The following is a 15,914-nucleotide window of genomic DNA, read 5'->3' on the forward strand; positions in this document are numbered from 1 at the left end:
TGGCTCACTGGCAGAACATCTGCCCTGCATGCAGAAGGACCCCAGCATCTCCAGGTACTAGTAGCTCTGCAAAGGTCCTGCATGAAACCCTAGTGAGCCTCCACCACCCGGTGCAGTTACCAAAAATCATTTTTCAATAAATTGTACAATAATTGTACATTTAAATATCTACTTGCCATTATTCTGACTATGTTTCTGCTTTCAGAGCTAGTTATTACTTACATTATTACAAAAAACAGTAATAATTGAATGCAGTGACAATAATTTATGATAATAAAGAGTGGAACATAGTCCTACAGATACAACCGGCCCTTTGAGGGTGACCAAACTGCTGATGCGGCCCCCGATGAATTTGAGTTTGACACCCCTGATTTACACTGTATGGGAATCAGAGAGAGAAAGGGAGGGAGGGAGAGAAAGGGGGGGGAGAGAATAATTTTTGAACTTATTTGCAACACAGTAATAAATATACAAAAATGATAGCCCCTGTATCCCCCACCAAGCACCCTGGCGTCAGCTTATGAAAATTAATTTAAATCAAGGTGCCACAATTCAAATATTCATGGAAGCATTCCTATGATTTACTCAGATATGCACTTTGCTCTGTGTGGTGTATTTTTAAGAGCATTCATCCAGTGTTGCCAAACTGAAAAAGTATTTCTAACATCAGTAATACTGTACATTTCACACCAAACTTTCTGTGCATCTTCACTGGCAGAACTCTGCAACTCATCTAAATCCAGTGAACCCCTGATTCATGCAGGGCAAGGGAACAGGGCCCTAAAGGTACTTTCTGTCATTGTTTCAATTACAGAAGTATGTGGGTAACAGGCTTGGATTTGACAGCAACTGAAGAAAGAGGATATTATATGCATGCCTTCAATCAGCTTTGTATTTGATCCTTAAAGGGAAAATTATGTGAGAGGCAGGGGAAGAAAACAACAAACTAAGCAAGATCCCAATTTCAATATAATTTGGAGAAAATAACTGATTTGGGTTGGACATGTTGCCAAAATGGATGACTCAAGGCTTCCAAACAAGAAATGGAAACCAGAAGGGTGCCTAAAGCCTTAAAGAAGAACAAATTGGGAAGATATGATTGACTGTAATGTTTCAAAATCAACTATTGCAAAGACGAATTTGGGTGGCTGCCCAGAACACAATTGAATGGTGATGTTCATTTAGATGCTTAATGCTGAAACAAAATAATGCATTTTAACTGTGCTTCGGTTAAAGCTGCAGCTGTTAACTCTTTCCATTTCGTTAAACATTTAGAGATGTGGTGACACTTCCTTGTCTTCTCTTTCATTCTGAAATTCGGAACACTTATCAGCATCACTGGTGGTGCTGTCCTCTTCCTTGAACAAGAGCAAAAATGAAGGAGAATATAGAAGGGAGAATCCTAGAATTTGTTATGGGACCTTGAGATCTATCCATATCTTGAGCACAGTAGCTGCCCTCATCACCATCTCTGTTCTCCATGAGTTCGAGGGATAACTGCTAAAATGGGAGGCCTTCTTTTTTAAAAAATATTTTTATTGGTTTTATAACAAATACAAAAAAGAAATACAAAAAATACAAAGAACAGAAAAAGATAAACAAACAAAAACAAGAAAAGGAAAAACATTTCTTTCACAATTTATCCAGTATATTTCTTACTCCGTCGACTTCCCCCTTCCCCCCTTTCCACGTTTCTATTTGTCAATTGTAGCACTCTCTACTTCTTAATCCATTTCTTCTTCTAATTCATTTATCATAAATATTTTTCTTGATCCCATTCAACCCCTCAATCCCAATATTTGAAAATAACATTTGGATCTAAAAATCTTAATGATTATTTTACATTTATACTTGTTCCCTTCTTTCTAGGTCTATAGGCTTCTTCAGCCTCTTAATACCGCCACTTCCCTTATTGTCCATTTTTAATATAATGTTTCTTCTCCAGATAAATCTTAAATTTCTTCCACTCTTCTTCCACCGTTTTCTCTCCCCGATCTCGGATCCTCACAGTCATTTCAGACAGTTCCATAAATTCTATCAGCTTCATCTGCCAGTCGTCCACCGTAGGTAGGTCTTCAGATTTCCAACTCCTTGCTAATACAATTCTAGCTGCTGCTGTGGCATACAGAAAAAAAGTAACATCTTTCTTTGGCATTAGTTTGCTTGTAATGCCGAGTAAAAAGGCTTCTGGGTTCTTAACAAACGTGTTTTTAAACACTTTCTTCAACTCTTTCTTCTTTTTACTCACAAAGGTTCCTTGCACAATTTAGAACTCCCAACTTCTAGGCGTCTAAATCACACAGGGACCCAACACAAGCAGAGTAGTCTACTCACTGCAGATGTTCTGACCCCAACACACCAAGGGACTGGTAGTGCTGGCACACTGGAAGAACTGAGATCGGAGGCCACACCTCATGTTTACACCCCCATGTGATGATAATTGTGTGTGGGGATTGCTTGAATGTCATTGCTACTAATGCTGTAGCCACTATATTCTTAGAATGCATTCAGCATGGCCTGGCCCTACCATTAGACAGAGTGAGGCAGCTGCATATATTATATATTATTATATCCTATGATACTTTATTATTATAGAGATACTGCTAACTTTAATGACACCCCAAACCCACTAAGTTAAGAGGAAAAGAAAGGGGAGGCGGGGGAACCAGATTTGGAAATAAGTTAGGGAGTTACTTGAAGAGCAAATTAGAGGAAAAGTAGGCTCTGTGGCACTGTGGTCTAAACCACAGAGCCTAGGGCTTGCTGATCAGAAGGTTGGCGGTTCGAATCCCCGTGACGCGGTGAGCTCCCGTTGTTCGGTCCTGCTCCTGCCAACCTAGCAGTTTGAAAGCATGTCAAAGTGCAAGTAGATAAATAGGTACTGCTCCGGCGGGAAGGTAAATGGCATTTCCGTGCGCTGCTCTGTTTCGCCAGAAGCGGCTTAGTCATGACCCGGAAGCTGAATGCCTTCTCTCTCGGCCAGTAAAGCGAGATGAGCGCTGCAACTCCAGAGTCATCCGCTACTGGACCTAATGGTTAGGGGTCCCTTTACCCTTTACCTAAATTGAGCCCACACAAAAAATAAATAAATACCATGTTGAAATGTAAATTTTGAGCTGGCTTTCCATAAAGTAATGGTTTAGACAAGCTTCGCAGTTTTTTCTGAATCGCCCCTCCTCACTGCAGTTTCCTGCACCGTCACATTCCAGACCTTTCTTGAAAGTCCTCTGACCCTTAGGACAGGAGAAAGTGCAATTGGATGCGCCAGAGGACAGAAATAGAGAAGCCCAACAAAAATGACCAACAAAAATGAATCCTGTAACAATACACAACACCATCACGTGAATTTAATTCTTCCTCTATGTCACATTCTTAGATTCTATTTATAACTCTGCGCACCAACATTTCAGCATAAACCTTCATAATGAAACTTTGATCGGTAATATTTTGTGGGCCCAATGCAACTGTGGATGGAGGATATATTTGATTCAGTTCACAGTTTAATTTGAATTAATCCTTTCTAATGTGAACTGACCTACCTAATTTGCACTTTTCTGAATGTGACGTGAAATACAGCTGTCCTTTGAAATTCACACATCCCTGAATTTTGTGGGGCAGTTCTCCAACCAAAAAAAGTATACAAGAATGCTTAGACCAAGGGAAAGTTTGCATAAAATGTAGGTATTCATGAAAATAACAATCACAGATGTATATATGAGATATATGAGAAGAAATGATCACTAAAATCTCTGAGATCATCTATAGGAGTGATTGGTTTTCCCCATGGTTGGCAAGGCTTACCTGAAGTCAGCACAAAACTGAGCCTTCAGTGTCGTTGGCCCAGTCTTATGGAATGCCCTTCCAATAGAGATTCAGCATGGGTCTTCAGTATTCATTTTTTAATTTTTGCTAAACTCTTCTATGCCACCAAGGTTCTCCTGACAATTAAGGGGACTGTTATCTGATAACCTGTGATCTGCGATTTTGGTTTTTTATGTGGTTTTTCTTGATTGATTGATTGATTGATTGTGTGTGTGTACATATTTTTAATGAAGATATGGTATGCATATTAAAAATAAATAAATAAAATGCTGGTGTATTTTCATGCTATGTTTCCATGAGACATTAATGAAGCTGCTGAGAAAATGTGGCAACTTGGACATAAGACAAGAAGAAAACTGATGATCACTTTCTACAAAAACATAAAATGAAATAGATGGTGCAAAAAAAAAGACAGTGTTTTTGTGTGGTTGTCTTCTGACACGTGCTCATGTGTATGAATAACGATTTCTCCTCTGAATCCCCAAAATCTTCTGCTTGAAACAGCTGTCCTCCCAGCAAGGCTGCTTCTACAGAAATATCTGTAAGGACACAACTCCCATCGTAGGATATCCTGGTTATATCTTGGGCAGTTTTTGGTTTTTGTTGCTCACAGCTCATGTGCTTTCCATTATTTTCTATTTCCTATGTTCCTAGATCAAATGCACATTTTCTTTTCCCTCTCGCCATATGCACTGACTTGGTCTGTCTCTTGAGGGGCGCAAGTAGACTTCAGGTTGAACCCTTGTAATAATGCAGGACCAAAGTCAATTCATAGATTTTTGAGGTGCAGACAAGACCGATCCGGTGTGTCTTACACAAGCTACGATCCATTGATGACAAGTCATACAGACCTTCTGGAGGCAAGGTGTTTGAGGGAGATGATTTAATAGAAATCTGATTTTCAGCAAGGCAGGTGATGAGCTGAGTTTGTTGTGCCTTTACCAGCTCACACTTACCATCTGCTTTCACTCCTTCCTTTAAAACAAAATCTATTCAAGCTACATGTAATTCCTCTAGCCATGCCGGATACAAAATGGTGGCAAAGACCCACATGAGGATTGTATAAGAGTACTCAAATTAAAGGGGAGTGAGGAGAGCTCACATTCATATGTTCTGGATATGTTTAGTAGACCACAAGCTTAACACGAGTCAACAGTGTAATGCAGCAGCAAAAAAAGCAAAGGCTATTCTAGGCTGCATCAACAGCCATATAGCATCCAGATCAAGGGACATAATAGTCCCGGTCTATTCTGCCTTTGTCAGTCCACACCAGGAATACTGTGTTCAATTCTGGGCACCACAATTAAAGAAGGATATTGACAAGCTGAAACGTGTGCAGAGGAGGACAACCAAGATGATCAAGGGTCTGGAAACTAAGTCTGATGAGGAACGCTTGAAGGAGCTGGGTATGTTTAGCCTGGAAAAGAGGACACTGAGAGGAGATATGATAGCAATCTTCAAATACTATATCTAAAGGGCTGTCACATGGAGGATGGAGCAACCTTGTTTTCTCCTGCTCTGGAGGCTAGAACCCAAAGCAATGGGTTCAAGTTACAAGAAAGGAGATTCTGACCAGCCATCAGGAAGAACTTCCTGACATAAGATCTGTTTGACAGTGCAACAGTCTACCTCAGGAGGTGGTGAACTCTCCTCTCCTTCCTTGGAGGTTTTTAAGCAGAGGCTGGATGGTCATCTGCCGTTTGTGCTTGAGTTGAGATTCCTACATTACAGGGGGTTGGACTAAATGCTAAGTCCCATTGGATAGTTCTAGATTCATGTAGGTAGCCGTGTTGGTCTGACGCAGTCAATATATATATATATATATGTCCAGTAGCACCTTAGAGATCAACTAAGTTTGTTCTTGGTATAAGCTTTCGTGTGCATGCACACTTCTTCAGATAACATTGGATAGTATCCAACTAAGTTTTACTTAGAGTAGACCCATTGAGACCATCGTGTCTTAATTTTGATGGGTCTGCTCTGAGTAGGATTATCATTGGATAGTATAGCTTCCAGCCCTAATCGATATGCACTGTGTGTTGAATTTGTGTTTACTTTTTGCTTCTTCTTTCAGAGGTGTAGACTCAGATTTGAGCCTTGTTCCTCAAATAATTCATTTCAGTTTTGTCCCCTTGAAGTCAGTGGCATTATCTCAGGAGACGTAGTTTAAGGACTGCAGCAGTAGTTACACAATCAGTATGAAAACAGACCTTCTCTGTTGACAATAAAGGCTGTTCTGAATAATTAAGACTGCCTTGAGATTAGTTGTTTTATTCTGAAAAGAAAACAGGTTTGTCACTTGGCTAATACTCATACAGTACATACCTGAATAACCTCTTCTTTTTCTTCTTCTTCTTCTTTCAATAGATTGTTCGGTTTCTACAAAGGAATACTCCCTCCAATCTTGGCTGAGACTCCCAAAAGGGCAGTAAAGGTATTACTCCACTAATACAATTCACTATTGTTGTATAACATATGACAGGTAACATATGAGATAACACCAATAGCAGCTGATGGGGCTGGGGCATTGTTTAGGGGTGTTTGTTGCTGCTATTTGATATTAATATTTTGTATCTTTATTTTTTAGATCTTACTGTGATTTATGTGGAAATTTTTCAATTTGGTTGCACACTTTTTGATGTGTTTTATTTATTGTTTATTATTACTTTTGTTATGTTTGTAATCATGCAAATCTTTTCACGTTGCAAGCTACTTTGAGCATGGTTTTAAGTATGGAAAGGTGGCATACAAATTAAAGTATGATTACGATAGGGCAGCGATATTCTGCTGACCTTCTGTTGCCCGCTTTGCTGCTGCTCACCAAGACATTGAAGGGAAGAGAAAAGGCAGCGGTGAGGATGGTGCAGTGCAAACCACTGGCAGATCCAGTCTAGTTTTCCTGCCAGTGCATTTGCATGTAACGATCTCGTCGCCCTCTTGCCTTCTACCTCCCAGTAAGCCATGGCCATGTGGGCAAGAGAAGGTCAAATGAATACTGCCACCCCACCCCACTAAGATGCCAACAACTAACAACAACAATAACTATACTGTAACCAATAAAACACTAGCATACATTTTTAAACCTGATTTTTTTTTCGGTTTCCAAATAGCACTGTGAAAATTCTGTGCGATAAAGAACTTTTCACAAATGGGCTTTGTTTCTTTGTGTAAAACATTTATAGCCTGCTTTCTCTGTGCTCAAATCAGCTTTTTGCAAAACAGAACAAAAACACCAAAATGAATTATTAAAATCCAGGCTGTTTCAAATGAATTTTAAAAAATGAAGGGCTCGACCTGCCACCTAGTCAGACAAATGTTATGTGTGAGCTGGAAAGATTCACAACCAGGATTCAGCTTCAGAAAACTGATGTGGGTGTCCAGCTGGCATTTAACAGTAGGGCCAGGTGAAACTGCTGGCCCCATAAATTCTTTTTAAAAGGCAGGCCCTATGGATGTCTGGGGTCTTCCATGAAATAGATGGAGAGTTAAGCAATTATTATACCATCTGGAATTTCAGAAGGAGACATTTTTTTTCAGATTAGAACTCCATTAAGCTGAGTGTGGACCTCTTTACACATGTCTCACTATATCTGAATTGATGGAATAGTAGTAGCCCATCTCTACCTTTTCTTTTCATTATAAATGCTTTTATTGAGGGGTGAATGACACACAGAATTAGGCAGCAGTATAAGGTATGAAAATGGAGAACTTGATAACATATGAACCATTGTTGAATACACATCAGTAAAAATATAAGTTTTCTTTTAATTTTTTCCAGATGCGAACCATTTTAATTTGGGCCTTCCCTTGAGGATACAGAGCCTCCCCACCGTGTAACATGGAGGATAGGGGAGGGCAAATACAAAAGGTTGACATAGCTTAAATACACACTGTGTCCAAATGATCTTTCTCTGCAAAACCTCAGGCTTACCCTCACATACTGGGTTAGACGTTCAGAGTACTATAGAGCACATTCTGTCCATCCACTCTTTAAAGGAGAAACTTTCCTTATACTTCCTGTGCCGTGCAATCTGAACTTCAGTGGCCTGCTGGTAACCTTGCATTTCAGATAGAATTGTCTGGATTGCTTGCTAATCTTAGATTGAAAAGAGAAAATAATGTGGAGGGCTTGATTTAGATAAGGAAGCAGAACTTGTGGTTGCATGCATGTGAATGTATACACACACACACACACACACAATGTTCAAACATCTGTTGATAAATACATAATGATTGCAGACTAAGATTCCCCCCCACACACACCCAACCTATATTTATATATACAAAATCCATCAGTATCTATAATTGGATGCTCACATAATTAAAAAGGTAAAGGGACCCTGACCAATATGTCCAGTCGTGACCGACTCTGGGGTTGCGGCGCTCATCTCTCATTATTGGCTGAGGGAGCCGGTGTACAGCTTCCAGGTCATGTGGCCAGCATGACAAAGCTGCTTCTGGTGAACCAGAGCAGCACATGGAAACGCCGTTTACCTTCCCGCTTTCAAACTGCTAGGTTGGCAGGAGCTGGGACCAAACAACGGGAGCTCACCCCGTCACGGGGATTCGAACCGCCGACCTTCTGATCAGCAAGCCCTAGGCTCAGTGGTTTAACCCACAGTGCCACCAGCGTCCCTGTGCTCACATAATTACAGTGGTACCTCAGTTTATGAACACAGTTGGTTCCGGAAGTCTGTTCATAAACTGAAGCGTTCATAAACTGAAGCGAACTTTCCCATTGAAAGTAATGGAAAGTGGATTAATCTGTTCCAGATGGTCCGCGGAGTACTTAAACTGAAGCGTTCATAAACTGAAGCGAACTTTCCCATTGAAAGTAATGGAAAGTGAATTAATCCATTCCAGACGGGTCTGCGGAGTACTCAACCTGAAGCGTACTTAACCCGAAGCATGGGTGTAATTGGTTCCAGAAGTCTGTTCATAAACTGAAGCGTTCATAAACTGAAGCGAACTTTCCCATTGAAAGTAATGGAAAGTGAATTAATCCATTCCAGATGGGTCTGCAGAGTTCGTAAACCGAAAATTCGTAAACCGAGGTGTACATAAACCGAGGTTCCACTGTATGAGTCTATAAATTATATATTTTAGTATGGATTGAATTGGGACAACTTGCTTGAGAGAACTTGCCCATGAGCTTTGCTTCAACACTAACGATAAAATCCTCAGAAGAAAATCACATTGAATTCAATGGCATTTATTTCTAAGGAGATTATAGATTTGTCCCAATTTACTAGGAAAGAGTTACCCAGAGAAGCGGGAGTGTATCACCAAACGTGTGTGTGTGTGCATGCGCTAGATGGGCCTTGGAATCCCTTCCAAATTTGATACAATAATTCGAGTTGTATTGTGGTAATTTTGTACAGCTGCCTCCGTACCTGCCATCCACATCTTGGGGAAACTTACAGAGAAAGGCTGCCTTGAATTATAAAACTGCTGCGCTGATAAAAGATCACTCAGATAAACAAACAAGGCCGAGTTCCTGTTCAGAAGAAAAATATAATTGTCTATTCCTTTGGTAAATCCATTTGCATGTAAAAATAAAGCCATTATAATTAAGGTAATATGTCACTTGGACGCCATGTGTCAAAGACAATTTCACTTTGAAGAGTTCAGATCCTTTGTCTGTCTGTCTGTGCCTCTTTCTGTCTTTCTCTGCCCCCCCCCCTTCTGAAAGAAAGCTGGTAATTCTGAAGGATAAAAAGCCAAACTTTATAGCCCTGATTTAGTTTCGACTTAAAGAAAAGACATGAACAGTGCCAGTACAATGGTTAACAGATGATCTTGTTGGGCAAATACATATTTTGCATGTGTTCCTTCCCAGACATTTTTACCTTAATGTTATTGAGACATATGGTAAGTACTTTGACGTTTTCCCCCTCCTCTGTGGAACTTAGATTTAAATGTATCTTTGCCAGATGGACAGCACTGGTTATTAGATACATGAAGACATATATTTTGCAATTATTTTTCTTTGGATGTTTGTGAAGAAAGCATTTTTTTGTTTTTTACCATAGCAAAAAAAGGGGGGATCACTGTTCAACAGCAACAAAAGTTGCTTCTCTCTATTTTGATAAGGATATTTTGAGCTCTTTAAAAAAAAGTGAGCCATTGAAGCAAACTGTTGAATTTTCTGAAAGGCTAAATCGTACTCGGTTAGTTGTGTGCATTTTGGTCCTTCATTTAGAGTTTCCTAGGATTGTTCAGCTTCAAAACTGTCCCCATAATATGAAACAGAGTTGCTATGCTACATACTAACTAGTTCTTCTGTTTATGGCTTTAGGAAGCAATCGTATTTTGAAAGCAAATTTTAAGTGCAAAAGATTGCTAGGCGGCATGCATAGAGGGTATGGGAAACATTAAAGGAATACCTAAAATTCCATGAAAAAGTTCATTGTGACAATATATAGGGGGGGAAATGGTAGATCTGTTAGTTGAATGTGCAATATGAAAATCTGTTTTGATACTTAGGCTTCAATCCTATACATACTTTTCCGGGAGGAAACCCTATAGAACTCAATGACGCTTACCTCTGAGTAGACAGGCAAAGGCTTGTGCTGTAATTTTGCCATTTAGGCTTTAAATTACTCATGGCCGCAGTCCTCATTTCACCTAATTTTGCATAATCCTATTGATTTTGTTGCTCACTTCTATAGTACAGTATTTTGTAAGTTTACTCAAAATGGAGTCTCATTGACTTCAAAGAGTCATACAACTCCCAGAGCTCTGCATATAGAATTGCAGCCTTTCAAAGCAATCCACTGAGCTCAATAGGACTTATTTCTGAGTACAGACACATTGTAGGGTTATTGTCCAAATTAATTTTTCGCAAGTATTTGTAGCACAGTTTTTAACATTGAATCCCATACTGCATTCAGGGAATTAACTTACCATGTTGTGATTTATAGATACGTTTTTGAATACTGCAGTAGGACCAGTTTTCCATGTGCTATGCGGTGTAAGGTAACATGTTCCATAATGCTTGTGCCTCATCGATTTCAAAATGTTTAAAGGAGATTTAAAATCCCATCTGTATACTACAAGTCATCTTACATGAAAAGTTGCTTTGGCCTTAGGCACTCACCCATTCATTGAAGCATCAAACTCTCCCCCATGCCACACCCTCTCCCAGGCCCACCCCTCACCAGCTCCACTTTGCACCTTCTTTTAGTATTTTTGCTCAGTTGGAATATGTCTTTGAACTCTGATTCTGCCTCTCGCTTGCCAGGGTAGAGGATAGAGAAGGGTGTGTGCGTGTGTAGAAACTAGCACAAGGGTAAATTGCTCCATCCACTTTTCCCTCTAGCCCCAGCCACCAATGGCACCTGTCCTCCAGAAGGTGGCCCAGAAGAAAGACTGCATTGAGGGATGCTTCAAGCATCTGCAACTGGCCCAGCACTCCATACCCCTGTGGATTTAGTGTCATAGGAGAGTTAAACATTGGGAGAAAAGTATGATAGAAGCCCTGGTAGAAATATGGTAGGGTACGGATGCTTCTTCCAAGGGTACTGTGTGTGAAACCTGTTTCAAATGGAGGAGAACTGGAGCAAAGGGAAATGTTACACTTTACAAAGCAGCCTGAGCATGCTGAAAAGGAGAATTGCACAAAAAAACTATGGTTCTCCAGGTCTGAGCTGGTGCTCCACAAGAAGGCACTGGCAGTTGCTGCAGGTAGACTACCTTACACCCTCCAGGAACCCTTTCATTGGATGTAAATGAAAACAGTTCTGCTCCAGGGCACAGCCATGTTGCCAGCTGCTGAGCAGTGTTACCCACTAGATGTCTTTTCTCTGAAATTTTTAATGTAATGGTCATTTTTTAAATATATCCCATGCATGTGAATGCCATGGTATTTTTTATCGCACTGTTGTTGTTGTTCTTGTTGTTGCTGCTGTTGTTTAGTCGTTTAGTCGTGCGACACTTCGTGACCCCATGGACCAGAGCACGCCAGGCACTCCCGTCTTCCACTGCCTCCCGCAGTTTGGTCAAACTCATGTTGGTAGCTTTGAGAACACTGTCCAACCATCTTGTCCTCTGTCGTCACCTTCTCCTTGTGCCCTTTTATTGCACTAGGTATCCTCAAAGTAGTGCTGGCAGAAATTATCAAAGCCAGAGAATGGTGATGGGAAATAACAGATTCAGCAAAGAGAATCATAGAATTGGAGAATTGAAAGGGATGCCAAGGGTCATGTCGTCCAACCCCCTGCAATGCAGGAATCTTAACTAAAGCATCCATGTCAGGTGGCCAAGGAAGGAGAGTCCACCACCTCTGGTGGGAGTCTGATCCACTGTCTAACAGCTCTTACTGTCAGACTAGCCTCCCTGATGTAAATCCTCTACAGCAAGTGGATGGAGAAACTTCATCCTGCAGGCCAAATTTGGCTTGATGCAACTCCCACTTTGGCCCACGAGGCCATTTGTGATGGCAGGTGTGGGGAATATAGAGACATGCCTGGTACAGCTATGCAGCCGAGTTCTCCGCTGGGTACTTGGTTATGCAGAAGTACCCAGAAAGGAGTGTCAAAGTTACCGTTCCAGTCTGCTGGATCAGTTGTACGGCTGAGTTTGCCATGAGAATCTCCGCCCAGGCAATTGCTGCAGAAAGCAGCTTTGCTGACATTTACCTCCACCCCCACATGCCCGTGGAGAGTGATGGCTTGGGGCAATTCTCCCTTCCCACTGCAGGACCACATTCAAAATGTCATGCAAGGGTTTGGGAGTGGGGCTCTACGGGTGTGTCTGTTTAGTGCGCAAAATGTGGAACTGGGAAAAATTGTGTGCAGTTGGAGAGCTGATAATGTACAGTTTGAAAAATGAGAGGAGAGGAATTAGACATGTTGGGTCTGTGTGTTATTCATCACCTAACCGAAGGCTGTGACAGGGGCAGCATTGAAGCATGTGCACAAATTTTGTAAGGGAAGAATGTGCTAATTTCCATACTTATAATGCCAAAACCATATTAAATTACCTTCTTTGTGGCCCGAACCACATTTTCATCATCTTTGTGCAATAATGCTTCATCACATCCTTGTAAATGCCCTTAAACTACTCCTGTTTTTGCACCTGTTAGTTACAGAATGGAGACAGATCCATGAATAAATCATTGCTGTATGATGGATAAACTGTCCTGATTCTTATGCAGAAATTGCCACTGCATAAGGAGCAAAGCACCATTTGTGTTTACTGTATTTCCTGCCCCCCTTTTTAGTGTAGGGGTTTCTAGTGAGAAATTTGCACGGTTGGAAAATCAGCTTTTAAAAAGTTATCTGGGGATCCGGGGGCTGCAGAAGAGAAGAGTGGGTGGGAAAGTCCAGGTTCAAGCAGCCTTGCACTTGTGTACCTCTGGATCCAAACCATTGTTCCGTTTTGGTTCTTAAAAAAAACAACCCAATAGTGATGGTGATATTTAACGTTAACACTGTGCTTGATCCAATAACAACATTCTTACCAAGTTTTAAAGGAATAATTCCTGTACCAAAGACTGGAGCAATTTTAAAGTGTTTTGTCAACTGCTCAAATCGTAATAGCACAGTATACTGTATCTGATCTCAACAATGATGGATTTTGCAAGTGTGGGATCTGTCTCAGTTGTTTAAATTGATATTAAATGATAATAAGAAAAAGAGAAAACTGCCCTGTATTCACTATCTGGAATAAGGAGGAAAGCTTTGCACTGTTTGGTAAGGAGCAGTCTGTTCTTGGCACAAGAAGCTACACAAATGACAAATGGTTATTTGATTTTTGAAGAAGTTTGGAAAGTATTATTATTTTCTTTCTGGGCTAAGAGGAAAAAAGACATTGAGGTGGAAAGCTGCTATAATTAGATTGAGTGCTTGGTATCTGTGTGTGTTTTTTAAGTGATCTGAGAATAAAATTTGCCTGATTCAAATTTAACCAAAGCCCTGTGTGTAGTACTAATCACTCAACAAGGGACCACCAGATCAAATCCTTCTCTTTGTCTTTCGTTAGACCAATAAAGGTAAACAGCTTTCTCTGATAAGAATCTCTACTCCATTCTTGAGTTTTAAATTTCACTGTATTTACTTTCCAGTTTTTCACCTTTGAACAATACAAGAAATTACTTGGAAATGTTTCACTGTCACCAGCACTGGTAAGTAAGGTTATACACTTTTGTAATGGGAATAAGGAGACTTACTATAGTTCTCATGAGACATTCTTCCTCCTTCTCCTTCTCCTTTTCCCCTCACATTGATCAATAGAATGAAGTAGGATGAGCAAAGACACATGATGGAGGGACAAAGCAGAGAGAGAAGAGAAAACTGTTAGATCCATATGCTTTGTGGACTAACAGAAAGAACTTTTGCTCACACACAATGGAAGAGTAAAACATCCTGCCAATGGCAGCCCCACATTAATTTTGGACCTTGATAGGGGACATTTCAGAGATGGTCCGCATGAAGGAGGATCTTTGTATCATTGTGCAAGTGCAGCTGCTACTCCTGCCAGTCTGGATCCCACCCTCTTTGTTTATGCAAAATATGGAAGAGAATTTGTGCCTGGAGATCTCTGGGCAGGATGCATCTCATAGATCCTAGGAACTTGGCCACCCAGGAATCAGTCCATGTGACTTTAATGCTGTTACCAAAAAGCAAATTGGAAGAGTGCACTGGCAAAAAAAAAAAACCCAAAAACTCCTGACCATCTGGATTATAGATTTCTTGGTTAAACAAGTTATAGGATTGGAAGCATTTCTGGAGTTTGGCTCTCTCAGTGGAAGTTTTGTGACAGGCATATTTTTGTTTGTCATATAAAGGAAGAGACCCTTCATTAGAATTTGCATAATTGGCCAACGTGATATAAAGTCAGCATGAAGACACTGAGTTATTACTATTCTAGTTATTGAATGCATCTGTTATATTACTGTTATTACATTGTCCCCATTCCTTGAAGGTTCTCTCTCTCTCTCTGCCTTTTCTTTTCCTTTCTTTCATTTCTTTTTCTTTTCTTGCGGACTGCCACTTTCCCCAAATAACATGAGATAAATCCTTAAAGTTGCCATGTACCTTTTTAACAGTGAAAGCTCTGGTTCGTTTTGCTTTCCAGGAGAAAACAGTCTTTTGTTGTACAGCATTCTTTACTCGTGGTTTACTGCGCTTCATAGACTATGGACTATTTCTCATGTTATAAAGCCTTGGCAGAGGAGACGGACAGTAATGATTCAAGGGCTTTTTGGCAAGGAGATAGTGAAGGCAAACAAGAGATGTACCTGAAGTCAGGCAGAATGACTCTGGATCTGGCAGAGCTCACAAAAAAGAAAACAATTTTTTCCCCAGCAGGTAAAAAGTTGGTTTGGGGGTCTAAAGGTAAAGGGTAAAGGGGCCCCTGATCATCAGGTCCAGTCGTGTCCGACTCTGGGGTTGCGGCGCTCATCTTGCTCTATAGGCAAGGGAGCCAGCGTTTGTCCGCAGACAGCTTCTGGGTCATGTGGCCAGCATGACAAAGCTGCTTCTGGTGAACCAGAGCAGCACATGGAAATGCCGTTTACCTTCCTGCCAGAGCGGTCCCTATTTATCTACTTGCACTTTGATGTGCTTCCGAACTGCTAGGTGGGCAGGAGCTGGGGCCAAGCAATGGGAGCTCACCCCATTGCAGGGATTCGAACCGCCGACCTTCTGATCAGCAAGCCCTAGACTCTGTGGTTTAACCCACAGCGCCACCTGGGTTTGGGGGTCTACAACATCTATATAAACCCATTGATTCCAGTGGTCTATAGTTTGACCCAGCCCACTTCAAATCAACTGATTATATTTCTGCACCTGTGGTGGCAATGGACTGTGCCATTATTGTAGACATATTGGTATGATTATATCTGACTGTATGCCCCATACAACTCATCAGCTTATTCACCCAGTATGTTGAAGAATACTGGAAGCTGATTCTGTTTTCCTTACGAACTGCAGGGTCTAAAGAGGCCATCACTGTATAATCCTATACATCTTGACTCAGAAGCAAGCCCCAGTGCATTCAGTGGGTCTTAGCAGCATGTAATGATTTCAGCCTCTGCCACACACAAACACTTCCACCCATGCTCTGCAATTTCTCTATTCTTCCTCCAA

The 15,914-nt window shown here is 40.9% G+C and overlaps 1 protein-coding gene across 2 annotated transcripts in view; it reads left to right on the forward strand.

Annotated features, from left to right (window-relative positions):
• The window catches only part of SLC25A21 (solute carrier family 25 member 21), a 275,507-nt gene that overhangs the window by 244,453 nt on the left and 15,140 nt on the right, over window positions 1-15,914 (forward strand). For both annotated transcript variants that reach the window (XM_035109126.2, XM_035109135.2), the window contains exons 4-5: window positions 6,190-6,256; window positions 13,889-13,948. In XM_035109126.2, coding sequence (XP_034965017.1) covers window positions 6,190-6,256; window positions 13,889-13,948 — 127 coding nt within the window. The remainder of the gene's footprint in view (window positions 1-6,189; window positions 6,257-13,888; window positions 13,949-15,914) is intronic.

Source organism: Zootoca vivipara, chromosome 1 (assembly GCF_963506605.1).
Source record: "Zootoca vivipara chromosome 1, rZooViv1.1, whole genome shotgun sequence".
Taxonomy (NCBI): Eukaryota; Metazoa; Chordata; class Lepidosauria; order Squamata; family Lacertidae; genus Zootoca; species Zootoca vivipara.